General features: G+C 45.3%; 1 protein-coding gene across 4 annotated transcripts in view; it reads left to right on the top strand.

The window, feature by feature from the left end:
* LOC100668934 (ATP-binding cassette sub-family C member 12) overlaps positions 1 to 25,144 on the top strand; it is an 83,548-nt gene that overhangs the window by 23,687 nt on the left and 34,717 nt on the right. For all 4 annotated transcript variants that reach the window (XM_064274136.1, XM_064274134.1, XM_064274135.1 and 1 more), the window contains 4 exons: positions 15,434 to 15,505; positions 19,555 to 19,679; positions 22,448 to 22,520; positions 24,234 to 24,437. In XM_064274136.1, the coding sequence (XP_064130206.1) occupies positions 15,434 to 15,505; positions 19,555 to 19,679; positions 22,448 to 22,520; positions 24,234 to 24,437 (474 nt within the window). The remainder of the gene's footprint in view (positions 1 to 15,433; positions 15,506 to 19,554; positions 19,680 to 22,447; positions 22,521 to 24,233; positions 24,438 to 25,144) is intronic.

Raw genomic sequence — 25,144 nt, 5'->3', positions numbered from 1 at the left:
TCAAACATGAAGAAGGAAAAAAGCCATGAAAAAGAAAGAAAAGACCAAAGTGGACATCAGAAGAGACTCTGAAACTTGTTGTTGAACATAGAACAACTAAAGCAAATGGAAGAAAAGATGAAGTAAAATAACTCAACAGAAGATTTCAAAGGGTGGTTTGAGAAGACAAAGTAAAGTATCACAATGAAATGTGCAAAGAGCTGGAGTTAGAAAACCAAAAGTGAATAACACCCTCACATTTCTCAGGCTGAAAGAATTGAAAAAATTCAAGTCTCAAGTTGCAATTTTGAAGGGTTCTATGGGCAAAATATTGAAGGACACAAGAAGCATCAAAGGAAGATGGAAGGAATACACAGAAGTCACTGTACCAAAAAGAATTGTTTGACATTCAACCATCTCAGGAGGTAGCATATGATCAAAAACCAATGATATTGAAGGAGGAAGTCCAAGCTTTACTGAAGGCATTGCCAAAAAAACAAGGCTCCAGGAATTGATGGAATACCAATTGAAATGACTCAACAAATGGACGCAGTGCTGGAGATGCTCAATCGTCTATGCCAAGAAATTTGGAAGACAGCTCCCTGGCCAACCGACTAGAAGATATCCATATTTATGCCTATTCCAAAGAAAGGGTATTCAACCAAATGCAGAAATTATCAAACAATATCATTAATGGCACACGCAAGCAAAATTTTGCTGAAGATCATTCAAAATTGGTTGCGGCAGTACATCAACAGAGAACTGCCAGAAATGCAAGTCAGATTCAGAAGAGGATGTGGACCCAGGGGTATAATCTTGGCTGAAAGCAGAGAATACCAGAAAGATGTTTACCAGTGTTATATCAACTAAGCAAAGGCATCCCACTGTGTGGATTATAACAAATTATGGATAACATTGCAAAGTATGGAGATTCCAGAACACTTAACTGTGCTCTTGCAGAACCTATACATAAATCAAGAGGCAGTCGTTCAACAGAACAAGGGGATACTGCACTGTTTAAAGTCAGGAAAGATGTGCATCAGGGTTGTATCCTTTCACCATACTTATTCAACCTGTGTGCTGAGCAAAAAACCTGAGAAGCTGAACTATATGAAGAAGAATGGGGCATCAGGATTGGAAGAAGATTCATTAACACCCTACAATATGCAGATGACACAACTTTACTTGCGAAAGCGAAGAGGACTTGAAGCACTGATGAAGATCAAAGAACACAGCCTGCAAGTGGGTCAGTAGGGGTAATAGTGTGTTGATGCCACTCCCACTTCCACCCCTTGATTCCTGGGCCCATGAATTCTGGCTATGGGAGAAACAGAACTATATATTGGACGCTGGTTTAGATCATATACAGCCTCCTACAGAACATTGCCCCAACCCTGCAAGGTATTGCCACCTAGCTGGTATTGTAATTGTGTCTTTAGAAGGCATTAAAGAAAAGATTAAGTGTCTACTCCAGTAAGAACAAAATGCTGCCCTTTCCATGATGGAAGCAGTCCAAAGTAATCAACCTGCCACCAGATTGCTGGCTGATCACCCTGAGGAATGGTGCCATATTGGGGACTCAGTGTTGGCCTATACTGCTGGCAGATCAGGCATTCAGCAGGGACTACAGCCAAGTCGGCCTTGGTGAGTGGAAGTCCATGTTGCTAAGCTTATGCGTAGCCTCCACCCCTGCCACCACAGCTACTTAGTTCATCAGCCAAAAGCTATTTCTCAAAAGAAGAGTAGTTATGTGCAGAGGATGGCAGAGCTTTGCTTCAAAATCCTAAGGATCTGTGCTGTGATTCACCAATAGGGGCCTGGCAAAGACTCCGAATAGCATCTCTATGTGCCACTGCCACTTCAAGCACCATTGGATCAGCCAGGTCATAAGGCCCAAGTGGCAGAGCAGCTTGCGCAGCAGCCTGAACCTGTTGCAGAACCTTCTCTTGTTCTGGGCCCTACTCAAAACTAGCAGATTTTTGAGTCACTTGATAAATATCCTCTTATGATAAGACTCTGGTTTTGTTTTTCAGAAACATCAGCTATATGACTACAAAAAAATAAGGCATTCTTTCATGGCACAAATGGCAACTTTAATGTCATTTATGTGGCACTTGAGCTGTGACTTTGAAGCCCTGAGCTCCTCTCTTTCTTTCACCACTTTGTCTAGCAAAAGTAGGACCAACCAACCAGCTTCCTTCCTGACAAAATCATAGAAAAATATCAAATTTGCAATCACCCAGAGACTCGCCTCTCACCAGTGCTTGATCCATTGGTGATAATATTTTGTGTATTTCTATTGTCACCTCATGCCATGGATTAGCAGTGCCCTCTTTACTACTAGAATCAGACTCATCAACATTTTTAAGATTAATTGGATTTGAGAACAAATTTAGAAAACTCAGCCTTACAATTTTCTTTCTCTAGAACCACTGTTGGTACCAAATGCCTTAGACTGGGTTCTCTAGAAAAGCAAAGCCAGAAAGTGAACTGTACATACATATATACATACATTAAAAAAAAAAAAACAAAAAACTCATTGCCATCGAGTTGATTCCAACTCACTGCAAAACTCTAGAACAGAGTAGAACTGCCCCATAGAGTTTCCAAAGAGCACCTGGTGGATTTGAACTGCCGACCTTTTGGTTAGCAGTTCTAGCACTTAACCACTACACCACCAGGGTTTCCATATATATATATGTATATACACACATACATACATATATATATATATGGGTACATATATATGTATATATTTGAGATGTCTCTAAATTCAGGTAGGATATACTCAAGGTCATACTTTGGCTCTCATGTACTTGTTCTAATTTTCTTCAACTTCAACTTGAACTTGCATACAAGCAATTGATAGTCTGATCCATAGTTGGTCCCTGGCCCTCTTCTAACTGATGATATTGAGATTTTCCATCATCTCTTTCCACAGATGTAGTTGATTTGATGCCTGTGTATTTCATCTGGTGAAGTCCACATATATAGTCACTGTTTATGTTGTTAAAAAAAAGGCATTTGCCATGAAGAAGTCCTTGGTCTTGCAAAATCCTATCATGTGATCTCTGGTGTAGCTTCTATCACCAATGCCATATTTTCCAACTACTGATACTTCTTTGTTTCCAACTTTCATATTCTAATCTCTAGTAATTATCAGTGTATCTTGATTACATGTTTGATCAATTTCAGACTGCAGAAGTTGGTAAAAATCTTCAATTTCTTCATCTTTGGCCTTAGTGATTTGTGTGTAAATTTCAATAATAGTCATATTGACTGGTCTTCCTTGTAGGTGTATGGATACGATCCTGTCACTGACAGTGTACTTCAGGATAGATCTTGAAATGTTCTTTCGATGATGAATGCAACATCATTCCTCTTCAATTTGTCATTTACAGCATAGCAGACTGTCTTAGTCATCTAGTGCTGCTATAACATAAATACCACAAGTGGATGGCTTTAACAAAAAGTAGTTTATTCTCTCACAGTCTGGTAGGCCAGAAGTCCATATTTGAGGCATCAGCTCCAGGAGAAGGCTTTCTCTCTCTGTTGGCTCTAGAGGAAGGCCCTTGTGATGCATCAGTCTTACCTTGGTCTGGGAGCATCTCAGTTCAGGAACCTCAGGTCCAAAGGACATGCTCTGCTCCCAGCACTGCTTTCTTAGTGGTATGAGATCTCCCCTCTCTGCTAGCTTCCCTTTCCTTTTATCTCTGGAGAGATAGAAGGTGGTGCAGGCCACACCCCAAGGAAACTCCTTTTACATTGGATGAGGGATGTGATCTGGTAAGGGTGTTACAATTCCACCCTAATCATCTTTAACATTAATTTACAATAAAAAAATGGAGAACAACCACAGAATACTGGGAATCATGGGCTAACAAAGTTAATACACACATTTTTTGGGGTGTTATAATTTAATCCATGATGTAGAACATATGATTACCTGATTCAAAATGGACAATACCAGTTCATTTCAGCTCACTAATGCTTAGGATATCAATGTTTATTAATTCCATTTCATTTTTATGACTTCCAATTTTCCTAGATTGATACTTTGTACATTCCATGTTCCAATTATTAATGGATGTTGGCAGCAATTTCTTCTCATTTTGAGTCATTCCACATCAGCAAATGAAGGTCCTGAAAGCTTGACTCCATCCACATCATTAAGGACAACTCTACTTTGAGGAGGCAGCTCTTCCCCAGTCGTATTTTCAGTGCCTTCCAACCTGAGGGGCTCACCTTTCAGCTCTATATCGGACAATGTTCTACTGCTATTCATAAGGTTTTCTTGGGCCAATTTTTTCAGAAGTAGGCTGCCAGGTCTTTCTTCCTAGTCTGTCTTAGTCTGGAAGCTCCACTAAAGCCTGTCCACCATGAGTGACCTGCTGGTATTTGAAATACCAGTGGCAAAGCTTCTAGTATCAGAGCAACACGTAACCCAATACAGTACAACAAACTGACAGACATGTGGTAGGTAGACACATAGTTATCTATCGACCAAAGACCAGATGAGTTGTGGAATGATACCAAGGATATCATACATGAAGAAAGCAAGAGGTCATTAAAAAGACAGGAAAGAAAGAAAAGACCAAAATGGATGTCAGAAGAGACTCTGAAACTTGCTCTTGAACATTGAGTAGCTAAAGCAAACGGAAGTAATGATGAAGGAAAAGAGCTGAACAGAAGATTTCAAAGGGTGTCTCAAGAAGACAAAGTAAAGAAAGTATCATAAAGAAATGTGCCAAGACCTGGAGATAGAAAACCAAAAGAGAAGAACATACTTGGCATTTCTCAAACTGAAAAAACTGAAGAAAAACTTCAAGCCTCAAGTTGTGATGTTGGAGGATTCTATGGGGAAAATATTAAACAATGTGGGAAGCATTAAAAGAAGATGGAAGGAAAACACAGAGTCACTGTACCAAAGTAACTGGTCAACTCTCAATCATTCCAGGATGGTACCGAAGGAAGATGTCCAAGCTGCACTGAAAGCATTGGTGAAAAACAAAGCTCCAGGAATTGATGGAATATCACCTGAGACGTTTCGACAAATGGCTACAGCTCTGGAAGCATTCGCTTGTCTATGCCAAGACATTTAGGAGACAGCTACCTGGTCCACAGACTGTAAGAGATCCATATTTGTACCCACTCCAAAGAAAGGTAATCCAAGAGAATGAGGAAATAATTGAAGAATATCTTTAATATCACATACAAGCAAAATTTTGCTAAAGATTATTCAAAAGCAGTTGCAGCTGTGCATTGATAGAGAACTGCTAGAAATTCAAGCCAGATTCAGAAAAGAATGTGGAACCAGGGATATCATTGTTGATGTCAGATGAATTCTGGCTGAAAGCAGAGAATAGCAGAAAGGTGTTTACTTGTGTTTTATTGACTATGCAAAGGCGTTTTACTGTGTGGATCATAACAAATTATGGATAATATTGTGAAGAATGGGAATTCCAGAACACTTAATCATGCTCATGAGGAACCTGTACTTAGACTAAGGGGCAATGGTTTGAACAGAACAAGGGGATACTGTGTAGTTTAAAATCAGGAAAGGTGTGCATCAGGGTATTTATTCAATCTGTATGCTGAGTAAATAATTTGAGAAGCTGGACTATATGAAGAAGAAGGCAGCATCAGGATTGGAGGAAGACTTATTAACAACCTGTGATATGCAGATGACACAACCTTACTTGCTAAAAATGAAGAGAACTTGAAGCACTTACTGATGAAGATGACAGACTACAGCCTTCAGTATGGATTACACCTCATCATAAAAAAAAACAAAAATCCTCACAACTGGACCAATAAGCAACATCATGATAAATGGAGAAAAGACTGAAGTTGTCAAGGATTTCATTTTACTTGGAAACACAATCAATGCCCATGGAAGCAGCAGTCAAGAAATCAAACGATGCGTTGCATTGGGCAAATTGTCTACAAAAGATCTCTTCAAAGTGTTAAAAAGCAAATATGTCACTTTAAGGACTAAGGTGCACCTGACCCAAGTTATGGTGCTTTTAATTGCCTCATATGCAGGTGAAAGCTGGACGATGAATAAGGAAGACAGAAGAAGAATTGATGTTTTTGAACTACTGTGTTGGAGAAAAATACTGAATATACCATGGACTGCCAGAAGAGCAAATTGTCTTGGAAGAAGTACAGCCAGAATGCTCCTTAGAAGCAAGGATGGAGATACTTCATCTCACATACTTTGGACATGTTATCAGAACATGTTATCTAGTCCCTGGAGAAGGACATCATGCTTGGTAAAGTACAGGGTCAGTGGAAAAGAAGAAGACCCTCAATGAGATGGATTGTCACAGTGGCTGCAACAATGGGCTCAAGCATAACTGTGATTGTGAGGATGGTGCAGTACCAGGCAGTGTTTCATTCTGTTGTACGTAGGGTCACTTTGATTCAGAATTAACTTCACGGCATCTAACAACAACACAAGAACATATGTACATATATGTATAGAGAGAGAGAGTGAAATTTTTGTCACAGAGATGGCTCATGCAGTTGTAGAAGCTGGCAAGTCCCAAGTCTGTGGGAAAGGCATCAGGTTGGAGGCTTCTCTTAACTTATATAGCTGCAGGAGCTGACTAACTCAAGATAGGCAGGTCAGACAGCAGGCTGCTGTCTGGTCCACAGCAGGCTGGTTCACAGGCTATGGAGGATGATGAATCCCCAAATCAGCAGGCTGCTGTCTGGTTCACAGCAGGCTGGTTCACAGGCTATGGAGGATGACGAATCCCAAAATCAGCAGGAATAATGAACTGGATGCAGGATTCAGAGCAAGCAAAAGTCAGCTAGCTTAACCAGAATGCCCACACATATTGGATGAAGACCACACACCTGAGGAAGCTCCCCTTACAACTAATTGGCTGATCCCATCAGATCACATCATGGAGGTGATAACATTATATCCCAAAATGGAGACTAGGTACATCATTACATAACTTCCAAATTACATCATTACATGACTGCCAAATTATGTCATTACATAACTGCCATACCACATCATGACATAACTGCCATACAACGTCATGACATAACTGCCATACAACATCATGACATAACTGCCATACTACATCATGACATAACTGCCAAACAGCATCATTACATAACTGCCATACTACATCATGCCATAACTGCCAGACTGCATCGTTACATAACTGCCATACTGCATCATTATATAACTGGCATACTACACCATGACATAACTGGCATACTACATCATTACATGACCACCATACTACAGCATTACACGACTGCCATACTACATCTTTACATAACTGCCACACTATGTCATTACATAACTGCCAAATCTCTGAGTACCATGGCCAAGCCAAGCTGACACATAACCTTAACCATCAAAAACCCCTTGTCAACTTGGCATCTGTACACATCTCCTTACCCCATACAAATCTCTAAATAAAGACAGTTACAAAGTCATACTTGCACCTAGCATGACACAAGAAACGTGTGGGCCTACCGTGTCCATTTGGGTAGCATTCCTCACAGTGGACACAGAGATGTCCTGCCCTGACCTTCAGAGAATGCACTGACTGCTAGCACCAAACTCAATGCACCAAACTCGGAGACAGCAGACAATAATGAACTATATGAAGAAAACAGGGTAGGATAGTTCAAACACATGAGCAAAACAAAAGGGCAGAAAACCTTCCTGAGGAAAAAATGGTAATAGAACTACCTGACAAGGAATTCAAAAGACTTATGTATGGGATCCTCAAAGAGATCAAAGAAAGCACAGACAAAACCCTAGAAAAATTCTGGAAAACAATACAAGAACAAAATATCAAAATAAACAGACAATTAGAAACCATACAAAAACGACAACTAGAAATCCAGAAGATGAACAATAAAATATCAGAAATAGATAACTCAGTTGAAGGACATACAAGTAGAATTGAATCAGCAAAATAGAGGACAAATGCCTTGATATTAATTTATTTAAGGAACAACAAAAAAAAAAAAGAGTGAAGAAGAATGAAGACAGTCTAAGGCTTATGTTGGATACTATCAAGAGCAATTATTTATACCTAATTGGAATTCCAGAACAGGAGGAGATAAAAAACAAAACAAACACACACACACAAAACACAGAGAATTGCTGAACATTTTCAGCAGAAAACTTCCCTAATATCATGAAAGACAAAGTTCTTATCCAAGAAACTCAACCAACTCCACACAGGATAGACTGCGAAAGAAAGTTACCAAGACATATCATAACCAAACTTTCCAAAACCAAAGACAAAGAAAGAATTCTGAGTGCAGCTCATGAAAAACAAACCAGCACCTACAAAGTGGCACCAATAAGACTAAGCTCTGATTTCTTGGCAGAAAGCATGCAGGCAAGAAGGCAATGGGATGACATATATAAAACCCTGAAAGAAAAGAATTGCCAACCAAGAGTCAGATATCCAGCAAAACTGTCTTTCATATATGATGATGAAACTGTTTAGAAATTAAGGGAATTTGTAAAAACCAGACCAACCTTAACATTAAAGAAAGAAATATTAAAGCGAGTCCTTCAGACAGAGAACCAACAATATCAGACAACAACCTGAGATTAAGACACCTGACAACATCACTGAGCTACAACCCAGGTAAAAAATTCTCAAAAGCAAAGTAAAGCTAAAAACTGAAAACAGGGAACCAGAGATGCCAATTCATAAACATTAACAACTTCAAAACAAAAAAGGGGGACAAATGGTGTATTCTAGAACTTCCATATGGAGAAGAAATCAAGATGTTTTAAACTTAGGAAGAGAAGGTAAATTTAAGAGTAATCATAAAGAAAATTAATAAATCTACTCACCAAAATAAAGAAGAAAATCAAAAGACTCAGCAAACACAAAATCAGAAACAACGAAGGAAACGAAAATAATAAAAAGAACTCAACACAGAAAATTAAGCGTAACCAAAAAACCGTTAAGACCATATTATGCACAACAAAATGGCAGCAGTAAGTTCATACCTATCAATAATCACACTGAGTAAATGGTTTAAATGCACCATCAAGAGACAGAGAGTGGCAGAATGGATAAGAACATGACCCACCAATATGCCGCCTACAAGAGATATACCTTAGACACAAAGACATAAATAGGTTAAAAATCAAAGGATGGAAAAAAGGTATTGCACAAACAGTAACCAAAAGAAAGCAAGGGTGTCAATAATAATCTCTGATAAAATAGATTTTAAGTCAAATCCATTATTAGCGACAAGGAAGAGCATTATATAATGATTAAAGGATCCACAAAGGGGACATAACCGTATTATGTATGCACCCAATGACAAAACTCCAAAACTCATAAAACAAACTCTTAAAAAAGTTGAAAAGAGAAATATAGACAGTTCTGCAATAATACTAGGAGACTTTAACATGCCACTTTCGATGATGGACAGAACAACTAGAAAGAAACTCAACAAAGATGTTTGTTGTTGCTGATAGCTGCCGTCGAGTTGGTTCTGACTCATAGTGACCCTATGTACAACAGAATGAAACACTGCCCAGTCCTGTGCCATCCTCACAATCGTTGTTATGCTTAAGCCCGTGGTTGCAGCCACTATGTCAATCCATCTTGTTGAATGTCTTCCTCTTTTTCCCTGCCCCTCTGCTTTACCGAGCATGATGTCCTTCCCCAGGGACTGATCCCTCCTGATTACATGTCCAAAGTATGTGAGATGCAGTCTCACCATTCTTGCTTCTAAGGAGCATTCTGGCTATACTTCTTCCAAGACAGATTTGTTCATTCTTTTGGTAGTCCGTGGTGTTTTCAATATTCTTCGCCAACACCATAATTCAAAGGCATCAATTCTTCTTCGTCTTCCTTATTCATTCTCCAGCTTTCACATGCATATGCTGTGACTGAAAACACCATGGCTTGGGTCAGGTGCACCTTAGTCTTCAAGATGACATCTTTGCCTTTTAACACTTTAAAGATGTCTTTTACAGCAGATTTGCCCAAAGCAATGTGTTGTTCGATTTCTTGACTGCTGCTTTCATGGGTGTTGATTGCAGATACAAGTGAAATCCTTGACAACTTCAATCTTTTCTCCATTTGTCATGATGTTGTTTATTGGTCCAGTTGTGAAGAATTTTTGTTTCATGTTGAGGTATAACACAATCAATCAATTAGACCTCACAGACATACCCAGAACATACCACCCAACAGCAGCACAGTATGCATTCTTCTTCAATCCACATGGATCATTCTCCAGAACAGACCACATATTAAGCCACAAAGCAAGGCTCAATAAATTCAAAAGCATCGAAATAATACAACACATCTTCTCTGATCATAACTAGTGCCATCGCTGATCATAACACTGTAAAACTAGAAATCAATAATAGAACAAGGAAAAAAATACATGGAAACTGACTAACACTTTACTTAAAAACTATTGGGTAGCAGAAGAAATTAAAAATTAAATTAAAAAAATTCTTAGAATCAAATGAAAATGAAAACACAACATACCAAAACCTTTGGGACAAAGCAAAAGCAGTGTTTACAGGAAAATTTATAGCGATAAATACACACATCAAACAAGAAGAAAAGGCCAAAATCAATAGCTTGTCCCTACAACTTGAACAAATAGAAAAGGAACAGCAAAAGAAGCCCACAGTCACCAGAAAAAAGGAAATAATAAGGATCAGAGCAAGAAGAAATGCAACAGAAAACAGAAAAACAATAGAAAGAATCAACAAGACTAAAAGTTGTTTCTCTGAGAGAATCAATAAAATTGACAAACTATTGGCCAAAGCGACAAAGGGAAAAAAAATGAAGACACGTAAATAGCCAAAATAAGAAAGGAGATGGATGACATTACAATAGAACCATCTGAGGTAAAAAGGATCATAACAGAATGTTATAAAAAACTGTACTCCAACAAATTTGAAAACCTAGAAGAAATGGAAAAACTTCTAGAAACACACTGCCTACCTAAAAGAACACAAATAGTTCAAAAATTTGAACAGACCCATAACAAAAGATATCGAAGGGGTCATTAAACAAAACTGCCAACAGCAGCAAAAGCCCTGGCCCAGAAGGCTTCACTGGAGGATTCTATAAAATATTCAGAGAAGAACTGACACCGATTCTACTCAAACTATTTCAGAATATGGAAAAGGAAGGAATACTCCCTAATTCATTCTATGAAGCCAGTATAACCCTGATACCAAAACCAGGCAAAGACACCGCTGGAAATGAAAACTACAGAGCAATATCCCTCATTAATACGGATGCGAAAATTCTAGCTAAGAGAACTCAACAGCACATCAAAAAATAATAACACTTCATGCTCAACTGGGCTTTACACCAAGGATGCAAGGATGGTTCAACATTAGAAAACCAATCGACATAATTCACCACATAAATAAAACAAAGGAAGAGAATCACATGACCATCTCAACTGTAGCAGAAAAGGCATTTGATGAAATCCAGCACCTTCCTGATAAAAACTCTCCGCAAAATAGGAATAGAAGGGAAATTCCTCAACATAAGTTAGGAAGTCCCACAGGGTAGTTCTACTCTGTCATATAGGGTCACCATGAGTCAGAATTGACTCCACAGCACACAAGCACAACAAATAGCTAGTGATGTTGAGGATCTTTTTATGTGCTTCTTGGCCGTGTGAATTAGGCAAAATGTCTGTTCAAGTCTCCGCCCATATTTTGATTGGGTTGTTCACCTTTTTGTTAAGCTGTAAAAGCTATATATATAAAAAAAATACATATATATATATATATTTGTATGGAGCCCTGGGGGCGCTGTGGTTAAGAACTCAGCTGCTAACCAAAAGGTCAACAGTTCAAATCCACCAGCTGCTCCTTGGAAACCCTATGGGGCAGTTCTACTCTGTCCTATAGAGTCGTTATGAGTCGGAATCAACTTGACAGCACAGAACTACGTATGTTTTTATATATGTTTGTGTGTGTGCGTATTGGAGTGGGTTTTAGACCCATATTAGATAAATGGCTCCTGAAAATTTTTTCTCAATACGTAGGTTGTCTCTTCATTTTGTTGATTCCATAAGGTTTTCAATGACTGGCTTTTCAGAAATAGGTCACCAGGCCTTTCTTCTGAGGTGCCTCTCAGTGGACTCAAACCTCCAACCTTTCGATTAGCAGCCGAGTGCATTAACTGTTTGTAACACCCAGAGACTGTATGATAAATAACAATAACTGACAATTATGAACACTTATTATTTCTCAGGTACATAATTACAATGAATATATTGAACCACCTCAACAACCCTATGAGGTTGGCACTATAACTACCCCTGCTTTGTGTGAGAAAACCTCAGGACAAGGAGGTTACAGAACTTGCCGAAGGTCACATAGCTAGCAAGTGGCAAGCGAGGGCTTCACACCCAGGGTATCAGGCTGCAGAGTCTGGGCTCCTGACCACCTTGCAATACCGCTCTCGTAAAAAGCAAAGTGAAATCAACAAGCAGCCCAGCAGGAAAGCCCGCCAGAGTCTTTTGGCTGCTCTTTTCCTGCAGGCTTGGTGGATGAACTCTTTAGACAGAGCTATGACCTTGGGGAACGCTTGGCCTTCTCCTGCACGTGGTTTTCCTGCTCTGGGAGTTTGGCAGCAGCACCCCAGGGTGGCAGTGTTGATTCTGCCGCAAAGGGCTCAGCAGGAAATCCTTGCCTAGTATTTTAATATGCTGTCTTGTTGACTCACCCTTTCCCTGTGCGTGCGAGCACCGAGCACCATGGAAGGAGAGGTTCTTATTTACAATGCAATGTTAGCTCAATAGCTGGTGTGAGAGCAGTGACTCTTGGAGCTAATGAGGTGTCCGCCACGTATCCACTGGAAATATTCTTCAGTCTGCCCAGGGCAATCATGTTCTTCTCAGTTAAGTCCTGCTGAGTGCAGCCCCTTTGCCATCTCATCACCCTCCCCCTCCACCCTGTGCTTCTGAGGGGCAGGACCCTGATTGCTCCAACCCTGACTTTAGACTTGCTTCATAGAGGCCTGGTGAACTGCTCTTGGTTCTAAAGAAGCTGCCTTTTAGGCCTCCAATTGCTTTACTCCTAATGCACGTTTCATTCAGGTGGTAACTCCCGGATCATCCAGGGTACGATCAAAGTTTATGACATATGCTGAAGACAGAACGCAGTGCCGTGTGGGTTAAGCGTATGCCTCTGGAGCCTGGTGGACCTGGGTTCTGCTCCCAGCTTACTAGCTGTGTGACCTTGGTATGTTGCCTAGCCGCCTGGAGCCTTGCTTTCTTTATTTGCTCCATGGATGTGCTGGTAATAGCACTCACTTCACAATGTGGTTGTAAGAACTAAAAATGTGACACAGAAATGCTAAGCCCAGAGTAAGTCTTAACTGATGTTAGCGGTTACTGTTGCCTTTTTTCTTCAACAAGCATGCCCGGCTTTAGTGCTGCCCTTAAATGTCCTCAATTCAGGGCATCCCAGTTTTCCCAGGCTTTTCTCCATGATCCCATTAGATTGTAGGGTGTATCTGCCTTATTCACAGTTCTGCACAAAACCCAGAGCACTGTACAGAGTCCGTTCTTGTTCATGTTTGCTGAGTGAACAGATGAATATCAGAGACCCGTGGGGTGAAGATAATATATCACGGGTTATTTGCTGAAGACAAGGATGAATCTAGAATGCTCAGACCTGGTTCCAGGGAGTGGACAGGGCTTAAAGGAGTACAAAGCACCTAGGAAGGCAGGATTCATACCTGTGGTCTCTTTGTCCAGATGTCTGCATAATGCACAGATCCTGGAAGTCCTTTGAACGGAATTAAAATGGATCAGCTTCACGCACATGCGGCTTCCATGGCGACATGGGCTGGGCTCCACGAGGCTGGGGCTGTGTCTGTCCTGATCGCTATTCTATCTCCAGTGCCTAGCATGGTGCCTGGAGTTCGGAAAGGTCTTGCCAAAGGAATTCATGATGACCGACAGCAACACTCATGGGTTGGGGGTGGCGGCAGGTGCTGGCGTTTCTGGTCTAGCTTGGGGTGGGCAAGTGGCTGTATTTGGCCCGTGTTGGGGGACAGTTCTAAAAGAGAATGTTCTTGGAAGTTCCACCTGCAGATTGCAATACCTGCTTGAGCATACCTGTGGGTACGCTTCCACCTCAGGGCCTCCCGTTGGACTGTTTCTCTGGCTGCGGTGGTTCCCCCCAGGTATCTACATGGCTCACTCCGTCACCTCCTTCAGGCCTGACCCAGCTGACGCCTGTAGCAGATACTGTCAGCGGTCTGCCGTGTGCCTTGGACCTTTCCGTGTGCCCTGGCACCTTCAACTGCAGATTTGCCTGTGTGCCTGATGGCGCCCCCCACCACCTGCAAACTGCTGGGAGAACGACAGCCTAAGGAGCAGCTCTCAGACAATGGCTCTCGGGGCATTTCCACCCCACTTCCTCAGCCCCTGCCTGAGATAAAACCGCACTCAGTTTCCCGGAGTTTCTTTGATTTTCCCTGCAGGATTGTGCTCCATCATCTGTCCCGTGGTAGGTGACCAGGTAGCATAATCTTAGTGGGCCACCTGCCCTTTCCTGTCTCACTTCCCCACTGCCCTACCTGTGTTTCCTGCGCCTCCTAAATGTGCTACCTTTGCTCAAATCCTTGTTTAAGAGTCTGCTTCTGGGAACACTCAAGCTGAGACATGGAACTTTTCAGCAAGGATCCCTCAGTCCCCTCCCCTCCTCCTATTCCCTCCTTGCTTAATTTTTTCCCATGGCATGCGTCTGAAGTACTCTGTATTTACTTACTTATTACATATCCCCCAACTTAAAAGTAAGCCCTGTGAGGGCAGACCCAGGCTCTGGTCTCTTGTGTTCATTGCTATATCCTGGTGCCCAGAGCAGTGCCTGGCACATAGCAGGCTCTAACAACAATTTGTTGATTGGAGTAATAAATCTACGACTGTGGAGTAATTCATAAGCCCGATGTTTTGCAATGGCGTCACTGCCAGGTAGTGTCAGCCTGAGTTATTGCAGTCGAGGAGTACGTGAAGAATGACCTTGGGAAGATACCCACCCTTCCAAGGCTGCCCTTGTCCTCCTGGGCTGTTCAGCCTTGTACCTTCAATTAGGCTTGCTTTCCTGGAGTCTGAGCACAGGCAGCCCCCACGTTCAAGGCCCGTGTCTCCCGGCCCAGCACACGCTGCTTCACATCATTGCTTGTACGTGATTTCCAGAAGCCCTCCAGGTGCTCTGCTATGCCACTCAGGGGAAGGCGGTTAATTAAGACTAACATTCCTGCGTCCTCCCAAGCTGTGTGTATGAGGGCTGGGGCTGTGAGGCTGTGGCTACCACCTCATAGAGCCAGCAGTGGCCCCTTGGTCCCTACCTGGCCTGACCGGGGCAGTTTGGGGTGACACCTCTGGCCCAAGGCCCCCTGGGAACTGGGAGAATGACTGTGCTTTGTCTCCATTTCTCTGGTAGGGGAAGGTCTTGGGAATATGCGGGAATGTTGGAAGTGGGAAGAGCTCCCTCCTTGCGGCTCTCCTAGGACAGGTAAGCTGGGTGGTGAGTGCTGTGGGGGAAAAACAAGCAAGCGAACCAAACCAGTCGCCATCAAGTCAAGTCTGACTCATGGTGACCTCATGTGTCTCAGAGGAGAAATATGCTCTCTAGGGGTTTCAGTGGCTGATCCAGTCCTTTCTTCCAAGGCATACCCATCTGGGTGGACTTGAACCCTCAAACTTTTGATTAGCAGCCAACCACTTAACTGTTTGTACCACCCAGGGGCCTGAGTGTTGTGAAGATGGAACATTAACATGGCAATGGAACAGTTCCCCTCCTGCCATGTTTTGGGCCCTATCAGAATACACAGCAGGCGGGCTGCACAGGACACCATACACACAATTGATGGTGATTTCCAGGAGGCTAATGCGCTTGGAGCCCTGGTGGCACAGTGGCCAAGAGCTATGGCTGCTAACCAAAAGGTCAGCAGTTTGAATCCAGCAGCCAGTCCTTGGAAACCCTATGGGGCAGTTCTACTCTGTCCTACAGGGCAGCTAGGAGTCGGAATCAACTCAACGGCCCATGCCTCTCAGCCAGATGGTACTGAGCTTTTCACACTCTTGAGTTTGCCACCCAGGATGTGTGTCAAATGGTGACAACTTTCTTGCCTAGAGCTTCATCTTGGTCAAAGGAAGAGTCATTAAATCCATGGTTTCCCTCAAGGCGTGGGCTATCCTGATGTAGAAAGGCCAGCAAGGCAGCGTGGTGGGGAAGGACCCAGGAGCCTGGGACTCACGATGACTTCAGATGTGTTTTGCTTGGTTCATCTCCACATCCCCAGTACCTGGTTCAGTGTCTGCCCAGAGCAGAAGCTCAGTAATGCCTGCCTCGATGAGGGATGGCTGAACGATTGCATGAACGAGAGCAGCAACATGCCTCCAACTTCTGTGCCAATCCTATGGTCCCTTCTCTACTGCTTCCTGGCTCTGTGACCCTCGGGAAATGGCCACCGTATGCTGCATTCACGGGTCTCTAATTTGCAGTGGTTTCTACCTTGCCTTCCAAATGAATGAGAAATTTTCTGGGGCAAATATGAAGCCCTCTTCCTCCCCACTCTGCTGTTCCTGAAGTGAAGGTTGGGCAGCTGGGATTGCCTTTGCCTATAGCCGGGAGACGTTGGGGTGCCTTTGAAGACTCGAGGGAACCAGGCTCAGGAAAGCCCCACCAGGCCATATGGCAGGTATGTCTCATGAGCTCCAGTATGTGTGACTTCTTTGGGCTCAGTTGAGTCATCTGCCTTCCCTGCCTGAAGGTGGGTGTGGGGGCTGAATCACATGAGTTTCTGAGGGATTGAATGTGTGTGGCTCTGTGATAACCTTAGAGTAGGCAGCCATGTTAGAGCGCCCCAGCCCAATCCTCCACCTAATAACATGTGTCTTCTCAACAGCATCCTATATGACATTGTCCAACCTCTGCTCAGATATCTCCAGTGATGGGAAATTCATTATTTTACAGCCAGTTCCCTTTTTGGAGAGTTTTGATTTATATTGGAGTGAAATCTGCCTCCTTTTAGCTTCCACCCATTGGTCTGTTCCCTTGGAACGTCTCAGAGAAAATAGAATCCATCTCCCATGGGGCAGGGGTGCCATCAGGCCCCTCACTATCACTGGAAGGCAGGGTGGCATAGTGGTTAAACAAGTGGGCTCCAGACTGCCTGGGCTCACCACCTCTCAGCCATGTGCTCGCTGTTTAACCTTGGACAAGTAACTTAACCTCTCTGAGCCTTGGCTTCCTCATCTGTAAAATGAGGCTAAGGAGGGTTGAATGAGACAAGAGTCAGTAATCAGATAATCCCCAGTGCCAATCATAGTGATAAGCACTTTATATGTACTCAACAGAGTGCTTTGCATGAGCCCTACACATTTTAGCTATTATTGATATTGTTACCATTATTGTTATTATCAGGCCCTGGTGGTGTTAAGAGCTAGGCTGCTAACCAAAAGGTCAGCAATTCAAGTCCACCAGCTTCTCCTTGGAAACCCTATGGGGTGGTTCTACTCTTTCCTGTAGGGTTGCTATGAGCAGGAACTGACTCGACGGCACCTAACAACAACAACGACATATTATTATCATGGTCTCTTCCCCAAGTCTCTGTTCCTTGGATGGCTTTTCGGGTAAAATGGCACCACAGCCCTTGACTGGCTTCGCTGCCCTTCTTCCCGCCCCAGACACACTGCTGCCGAGCAGTGAGCAGCAGCCCTGAGAGGCTTGGCTGGCTCACACGACCCCTTTCTTGGTAGCGTTGCATGCTGCATCACCACCAGCGCCTACCACCGTCTGTCACATACTCACCGTGGGGACCACCTTTGGAGTCCATGCATGTTGCTTTTCTCTTGTGATAAATATGTTGTTATTGTTAGGTGCCGTCGGGTTGATTCCGACTCATAGCAACCCTACGTGCAACAGAAGGAAACACTGCTCCAGCCTCACAGTCCTGGTTATGCTCGAGCCCACTGTTGCAGCCACTGTGTCAGTTCATCTCTTGAGGGTCTTCCTCTTTTTTGCTGACCCTCTGCTTCTCCAGGGACTGATCTCTCCTGACAACGTGATAAATATATAGGTGACAAAACATTTGCAATTTCAACAGTCTACACACGTACAGTGCAGTGATACTAAGCATGTTTATCGTGCTGTCGAACCATTACCATTCCTGAGTGTTTCCACCCCCCTAAATGGAAGCCCAGCATCCCCAGGCACTGAGTCTCCCTTCCCACCCACTCCTGGTAATCACTAATTCGCTTCGGTCTCCATAGGCTTGCCTATTCTAGAGATTTCATATAAGAGGGATCACACAGTATTTGCCCTTTCGTGACTGACTTATTTCCCTCAGCATGGTGTTTTCCAGGCTCATCCATGCCGTAGCCTGTATCAGGGCTTTGTTTCTCTTTATGGCTGAATTATACTCCATTGTCTATGTACCACATCTTATTTACCCATTCATCTACTGATGGGCATTTAGGCTGTCTCCACCTTTTGGCTCTTGTGAAGAGTGCCACAATGAGCATGGGTGTACAAGTATCTGTTTGCATTCCTGCTTTTGATTCTTTTGGGTATATACCAGGGAGTGTAATTGCTGGATCACATGGGTCGTAAACCCAAAACCTGTTGTCATCGAGTTGATTCTGACTTACACCGACCCCCTGTGTTACAGAACAGAACTGGCCCATAGGGTTTTCTTGGCTTTAATCTCTATGGCAGCAGATTGCCAGGCCTTTCTTCTGCAGTCCTGTTGAGTGGGTTCAAACTGCCAACCTTTAGGATAGTAAAAAAACCGTTGCTGTCGAGTCAATTCCGACTCATAGTGACCCTATAGGGCAGGGTAGAACTGCACCATAAGGTTTCCAAGGAGCACCTGGTGGAATTGAACTGCCAACCTTTGGTTAGCAGCTGTAGCTCTTAACCACTATGCCACTAGGGTTTCCTTTAGGTTCGTAGTTGAGTGCAAACCATTTGTGGCACCCAGGGATCTTCATACGGGCAATGCATGTTTTTTGATTGGACTGCTCAAGGTTTTAAAAGTGAAAATGAAATTCACATGAAACTAGATTTTCTGCTTCTCTTGAAAAATGAGAAATTCTGGCCACCCTGGGCCTGCTTTCTTGCATGGCACCAACTATGCGACAAGCCGAGGCTGCTCCCATATGGCAGGCATGCCAGGGCCTCCATCCACAGTCGTGCAGCTATGCCCTACCCACCAGGCCTGGCTGAGAAAGGCCAAGGTGCTGGGAGGCCGGGGAAGCTGTGATTGGCTCACCCAGAGGAGCTAGGTGTCCCAGCAGCAGTCCTGGCTTTGCCGGCCACTTTTAAAGAGCTCACCGCTCCTTCTCTGTCCCACCCTGTTCCCTGCCCTCATTTATGCTCCCTGCCTGGCACCTTGTTTGACTTTGGGACCCTCAGCTTGCACACCTGGGCTTTGCATTGTGGCATCTTGTCGACCTCTTGCACCTTCAGAATTAGTGGGTGGTGAGGGCGCAGTGGTCAGCCAAGGAGAACCCTGTGAGGTCCAGCTCCTGAAAGTTCTCTGGTACTGTTGCTTCTAGATGCAGTTACAGGAAGGGGTCGTGGCAGTCAGTGGAACCTTGGCCTATGTTTCCCAACAAGCATGGATCTTCCACGGAAATGTGAGAGAAAACATATTATTTGGAGAAAAGTATGACCACCAAAGGTAATGTTAACTTTGAAGCATGAGCACTTTAGAATTTGGTACATTGTGCTACAGATGCCGATGAGATTGGTAACGATGGCTAAGTGGGTTTCTCCAACCAGTTCCGATTAAACATTTATCTGACCCAGATGGGGGTCGGTTTCTCTCTTTCTGACCCAGGAGTTCAGGAGAGGCATCTTCTGCCAACCCACAATCACAGGCTGAGAAGCCGGTGGAGTCAGCACTTTACTCCCGGCGTGGAGTAGCATATGCTCCAGGCTTCTCTGTAACAGCACACGTGCTGGCTGAGGGAGAGGAACGAACTCGACAGTTTTGCTTTAGGCTCAGTAACCAAAACGTGCTTGAAATCCTGAGCAGCAGGATACGATTAACCGGCCCAGACATTACTGATTGACATGAGAGCTACAGGGTGCGTTGCCCTCAGTGGCCTCAATATCATCCAATGAAAACACCAAGTTCAAGCCATAATTATTCGGCGCACTTTGGTGCACTATCTTTAGTTTCTGGCAAGTAGCACCAGGATACCTCTCTGTGGCTCCTTGTCGAGTCTGATGAGCACCCACGTGTACTCTGTCCTCAGAGCCCAGAGGCACCTGCCTAAGGGGATTCTGGCAACACATCCCCATTGCTCAGATGTGGAGGCTGAGGTCCAAGCCATTAAATGGCAGAGTCGAGTCTTGGATGCACACCTTGAACTCCAGATCAGGGTCATCTGAACTTGCTGGAGCCACCTGGGAGCTGGGCCACCCCGAATCCTCCTCAAGCACCACAAAGCTGAAGTAAAGAGAAATGCTGTCAACTCTCCAACTGCTGGTTTGGACTTTGGTGCTTTACTCTTTGAACCCACAAACTCTGCCCCTGCTGGTAGGCTTCAACCAGCATGTGGGTTCCCAGCAGGCAAGAGTTCCACCCCTTCTCCTCCTCTTCTCTGGACCTGACATCCTGTCCCTAGGAGACTCAGGTGTAACAGGAAGGGCTGGTGAATGCAGGAGTCTGCCTTAGTCATCTAGTGCTGCTCTAACAGAAATACCAGAGGTCGATGGTTTTAACAAAGAGAAGCTTATTCTCTCACAGTCTAGGAAGCTAGAAGTCCAAATTCAGAGCGCCAGCTCCAGGGGAAGTTTGTCTCTCTCTGTCAGCTCTGTAGGAAAGTTTTTGTCATCAATCTTCCCTTGGTTCTAGAAGTTTCTCCATGCAGGAACCCAGCTCCAAAGGATGTACTCTGCTCTTGTCACTGCTTTCTTGGTGGTATGAAGTCCCCCCTTCTCTGCTCACTTCTCTTTCCTTTTATCTCTTGCAAGATAAAAAGCGATGCAGGCCACACCCCGTGAAAACTTCCTTTACTTTTGGATCAGGGATGTGACGTGAGTAAGGGTGTTACATCCCACCCAAATTCTCTTTAATGTAATCTTATCTTGCCTCATTAACTAGAAACAGAAATTAAGGTTTATCAACCACAAAATGGAGGACAACTACACAACACTGGTAGCCATGGCTTAACCATGTCGACACATATTTTGGGGGACACAGTTCAATCCATGACAGAGTCCTTGGCAGCAGCCAGACTGCTCTGCTCAGCATTTCCTGCACTGCCACCAGAAGAATGAACAAATCTGTCCTGGAGGAAGTACAGCCAGAATGCTCCACAGAAGCAAGGATGGTGAGACTTAGTCTCGCTTACTGTGGATACGTCATCAGGAGAGACCAGTCCCTGGAGAAGGACACCATGCTTAGAAAAGCAGAGGATCAGCAGAAAAGAGGGAGGCCCTCAGTGAGATGAGTGGACACAGTATCTGCAACAATGGGCTCAAACATAGCAATGATTGTGAGGATGGCACAGAATAGGGCAACGTTTCAAGGCTGCTATGAGCTGACTTCCTCATCTGAGTCTAAACTTGGTGGCTATCACAATGAACATGGCACAGACTCCATGGCATGTAACAACCACTACAACTCCTACCCGCACCTGGGATGCCTTCTCTTTTCAGGGCAGTGGACTGGAGGGGAGAGGGCAGTTCTTTTACTGAAGAATTAGGATGTAGGAGAGCAAATCTTTATACACAGGGCACCTGGGGACACAGGGATGGCTGGATGTATCTCTTTCCTCTAGGTGCTCAAGTCTGGAAGGGAATGGAGGGCACATAGAATGGACGGTGCACAGAGGAGGAACAGGCTAGGGGACAGGAGCCTGTGCTGGGACTGTCCCAGGCAGCGGAGTCACCAGAGGGCATGGAGAGGGGCGGGTCAGGAAAGAAAGTGTCCCTGCAGGGGTTGGCATTTTAATTCTACCTCAAAGGATGGGTCTGGCACCCATCGTACATGGCGTCTTCTAGTAGAGGTTTTACTCCTAAGGTGGAAATCGAGACTCCTGGGGTCAGAGAAAGGAGGAGGGCAGGAAGCAGCTCAAAGTTGGGGGTGGCACGGGGAGGAAGAAGTACTGAGTGGTCTCAGTCTTGTAATTGGAAGATTGACCAAGGTAATAATAGTTTTAATAACGACCACTGATGGAGAATTTGCAATGCACCAGACGTTGCGCTAAAGGCTTTCCACACTTTCACAACTCAGTGAGAGTTACCATCCTGAAGTGTAGAGCAGAGAGTGAGGGCTAGGGAGATAGAGGCACTTGCCACCCGATCTGGATTCAAACCCAGATTGTTCTGGTTCCAAAGCCCCTGTTCTTAACCACTCTGTTCTCTAGCCCTAGAGTTGTACAAAGGGATGGTTGTGGGGCTTTTTCACCGAGAGGATTTCTGACCTTTGTGCCACAGGTATCAGCACACCATCCGCGTCTGTGGCCTCCAGAAGGACCTGAGCAGCCTTCCTTATGGAGACCTGACAGAGGTGAGCAGAGCTGGGAGCTCGACTCCACTTCAGCTGCAGGGCAGCCCATTTGCCAAGGCCCACAGGGCTGAGGCTCAGCAGACCCTGGCTTCACATCCTGGGAAAAGAGACCTCCCAGGAAATGTGGGGAAAGTTAGGGCACTCCCCACCCTGACTTCCTCATCTGAGTCTAAACTTGGTGGCTATCACAATGAACATGGCACAGACCCCCCACTTGTGTTTTGTTCAGCGGGGCTGTTTCCTGGGCCCACGGAGAGCTGCCTGGTCATCTCGGGAGCAGTTCCTGGTGAAAGGCCAGGACCCACGGTTGCTGCGTGGTGGCTGGAGCCTCACGTGCCCGTTCTGGCCTCACTGGCTCTGCTCCTCCCAGAAGCATGAAGGCCATCTCCAAACAGTACTTCTGGGGTGCTTGTCCAGAGAGCTTCCTCAGGTGCCTGGACTGTCCCCAGGGGTGTCACCTTGCCATCCTCCTGCCTCCCCTTCCCAGTTCTGCATGGGCTTCCCCCCTTTCCCCAGAGCCTCAGAGGGGATCACAAAGCTAGAACTTGCTGAAGAAAGACCAGCTTAGAGAACATCGCCTTTCTCTGCTAGTGCCCCCATCTCCCTTATCAAGAAAAGGCCCAATAGCCTTCTTGCCTGGCATTCAAGGCCCCCTCACTGCAGCCCAGACCTGCTCCTCCAGGTTTTGCTTCTGCCCACCACCCACACCCTGGCATTTCTACAAGCCAGCCAGAGGGTCCGCTCATCTTCCAGCCTTTCTGCCTCTGCTCCTGCATTGATACCACTGTTCAAGTTCCAACCTCAAAGCCACAGTTTGAGGGAGACTTTCCCGAGTCCTACAATCTGGAGTGATTTGTCCCAAAGCACTGAGCTTATGTTTCCCATGTGCTTTGTGCTGTTACTGTGTGTGTAACTGTCTCCCCACAAAACCTGCGTTCCCGGTAGACGTGGAGATTTTCCTATTCACCTTCAGGTGCCCTGTCTCCTGGGCCCAGCTCAACGCCTGGCTGAACATAACGGATGTTCCCTTTGGGTTCAGTTGGATTGGGTGGAATGCAGAACAAGACAGACAAGCTTTCTGTCTTCATAGAATTTATGGTTGCCTAGAGTAGGGGATGAAGCCTTGGTGGTGCAGTGGTTTAGAGCTCAGCTGCCGAGCAAAAGAACAGCAGTTTGAATCCACCAGCGACTCCTTGGCAACCCTATGGGGCAGTTCTACTCTGTGCTATAGGGTCACTGTGAGTTGGAACCAACTCGATGGCAATGGGGTTATGGGGGATAGTTGACCCACAAGGAAGCAAATATGGAGCCACCTTTCCATCTGCTCTCAGCCCTTTCTCCCTCCTGTTCACTCATCCATTCTCCCAGAGCTTTGTGCTCAGTGATTCCCCTTGGTGTCAATGGTCAAGTTGCAGCTCCTCCCCATGGTCTGTGCACTGTGAAGAGGCATGTGGGCAGGTGTGTCTTGCTCCACATGAATAAGGGCTTTACCCTAGTTGGCGCTGCCCACCAGACTTCCTGAAAAGTGGAGCTCTTCCACCCACCAGAGTTTCTAATGTGGTCGGGGTCCCCATAAGGGGTGAAAGAGCTTGGGCATGGTGATGACAGGTCTGCGTGTCTTCCTCCTGAGTTCTAAGAAGCTTCTGTTCTCCAAGGACTTCAGGGTGGTGGGTGGAGCCTGATGGTGGGCAGTACCATTGTCTCCGTCTGCAGATCGGGGAGAGGGGCCTCAACCTGTCTGGGGGACAGAGGCAGAGGATCAGCCTGGCCCGGGCTGTCTACTCGAACCATGAGATCTACCTGCTGGACGACCCCCTGTCAGCCGTGGACGCCCACGTGGGGAAGCATGTCTTTGAGGAGTGCATTAAGAAGACACTCCGGGGAAAGACCATTGTCCTGGTGACCCACCAGCTGCAGGTGATGGGGACTGACATGATCACGGGGTGGGCATGGCACTGGATGCTTACAAAGCCTCCTCCTGGCCTAACCCTTCCTCCCGCATCTGAGGCTGGACAGGGTCAGGGGGAGAGCAGGGATGCGTGGTTCTCCCAGCCTCCCGGCTTTGACACAGTTCTGCCTGTCCCTCTCTGTGCATGACCACTCTGGGCCCAGGGCAACAAGGCCTTTCCTCCACCAGAGGGTAGATTCTTCAGTAGCAACTGACCCCTGCCTGTGGGCTGCACATGGGAAGCCAGGTGCAAATGTTTCAGGCCACACCCCTCATCCAGCAAGGGCTGGGCACCTTGGTGAGGGATGACAGGGCATGGCAGGCCCCTTGGATGAGGCATCCAGATGCCCCTGGCCCCCTTCCCCAGGACACTGGGGTTAAGGCAGGAAGCGTCTTCCTGCTCAGAGCCACTCCTCAGTCTTGGCAACATGGACATTGCTGAGGAAAGGCCTAGCCCTGAGAGACACTGAGAATTTGCCAGGCTGGGGACAGTCTTTGCTGTGTCAGTCCCACATACAAGTCCTGAATGCCTAGTGGGAACCCAAGGCCCCCCTCCACCAAGAACCAGATGTCCCCCTCTCCAACTTCCTCCTTCTCCTCTGAGTTCCCAGAGGGGTGTATGTGTGCTGTCCTGCCAGAGGCAAGATCCCAGGGGACTGACCTACATCAGAGGCCT

The sequence above is a fragment of the Loxodonta africana genome, chromosome 21, assembly GCF_030014295.1.
Source record: "Loxodonta africana isolate mLoxAfr1 chromosome 21, mLoxAfr1.hap2, whole genome shotgun sequence".
Taxonomy (NCBI): Eukaryota; Metazoa; Chordata; class Mammalia; order Proboscidea; family Elephantidae; genus Loxodonta; species Loxodonta africana.
This window is presented reverse-complemented; position numbering and strand designations above follow the sequence as displayed.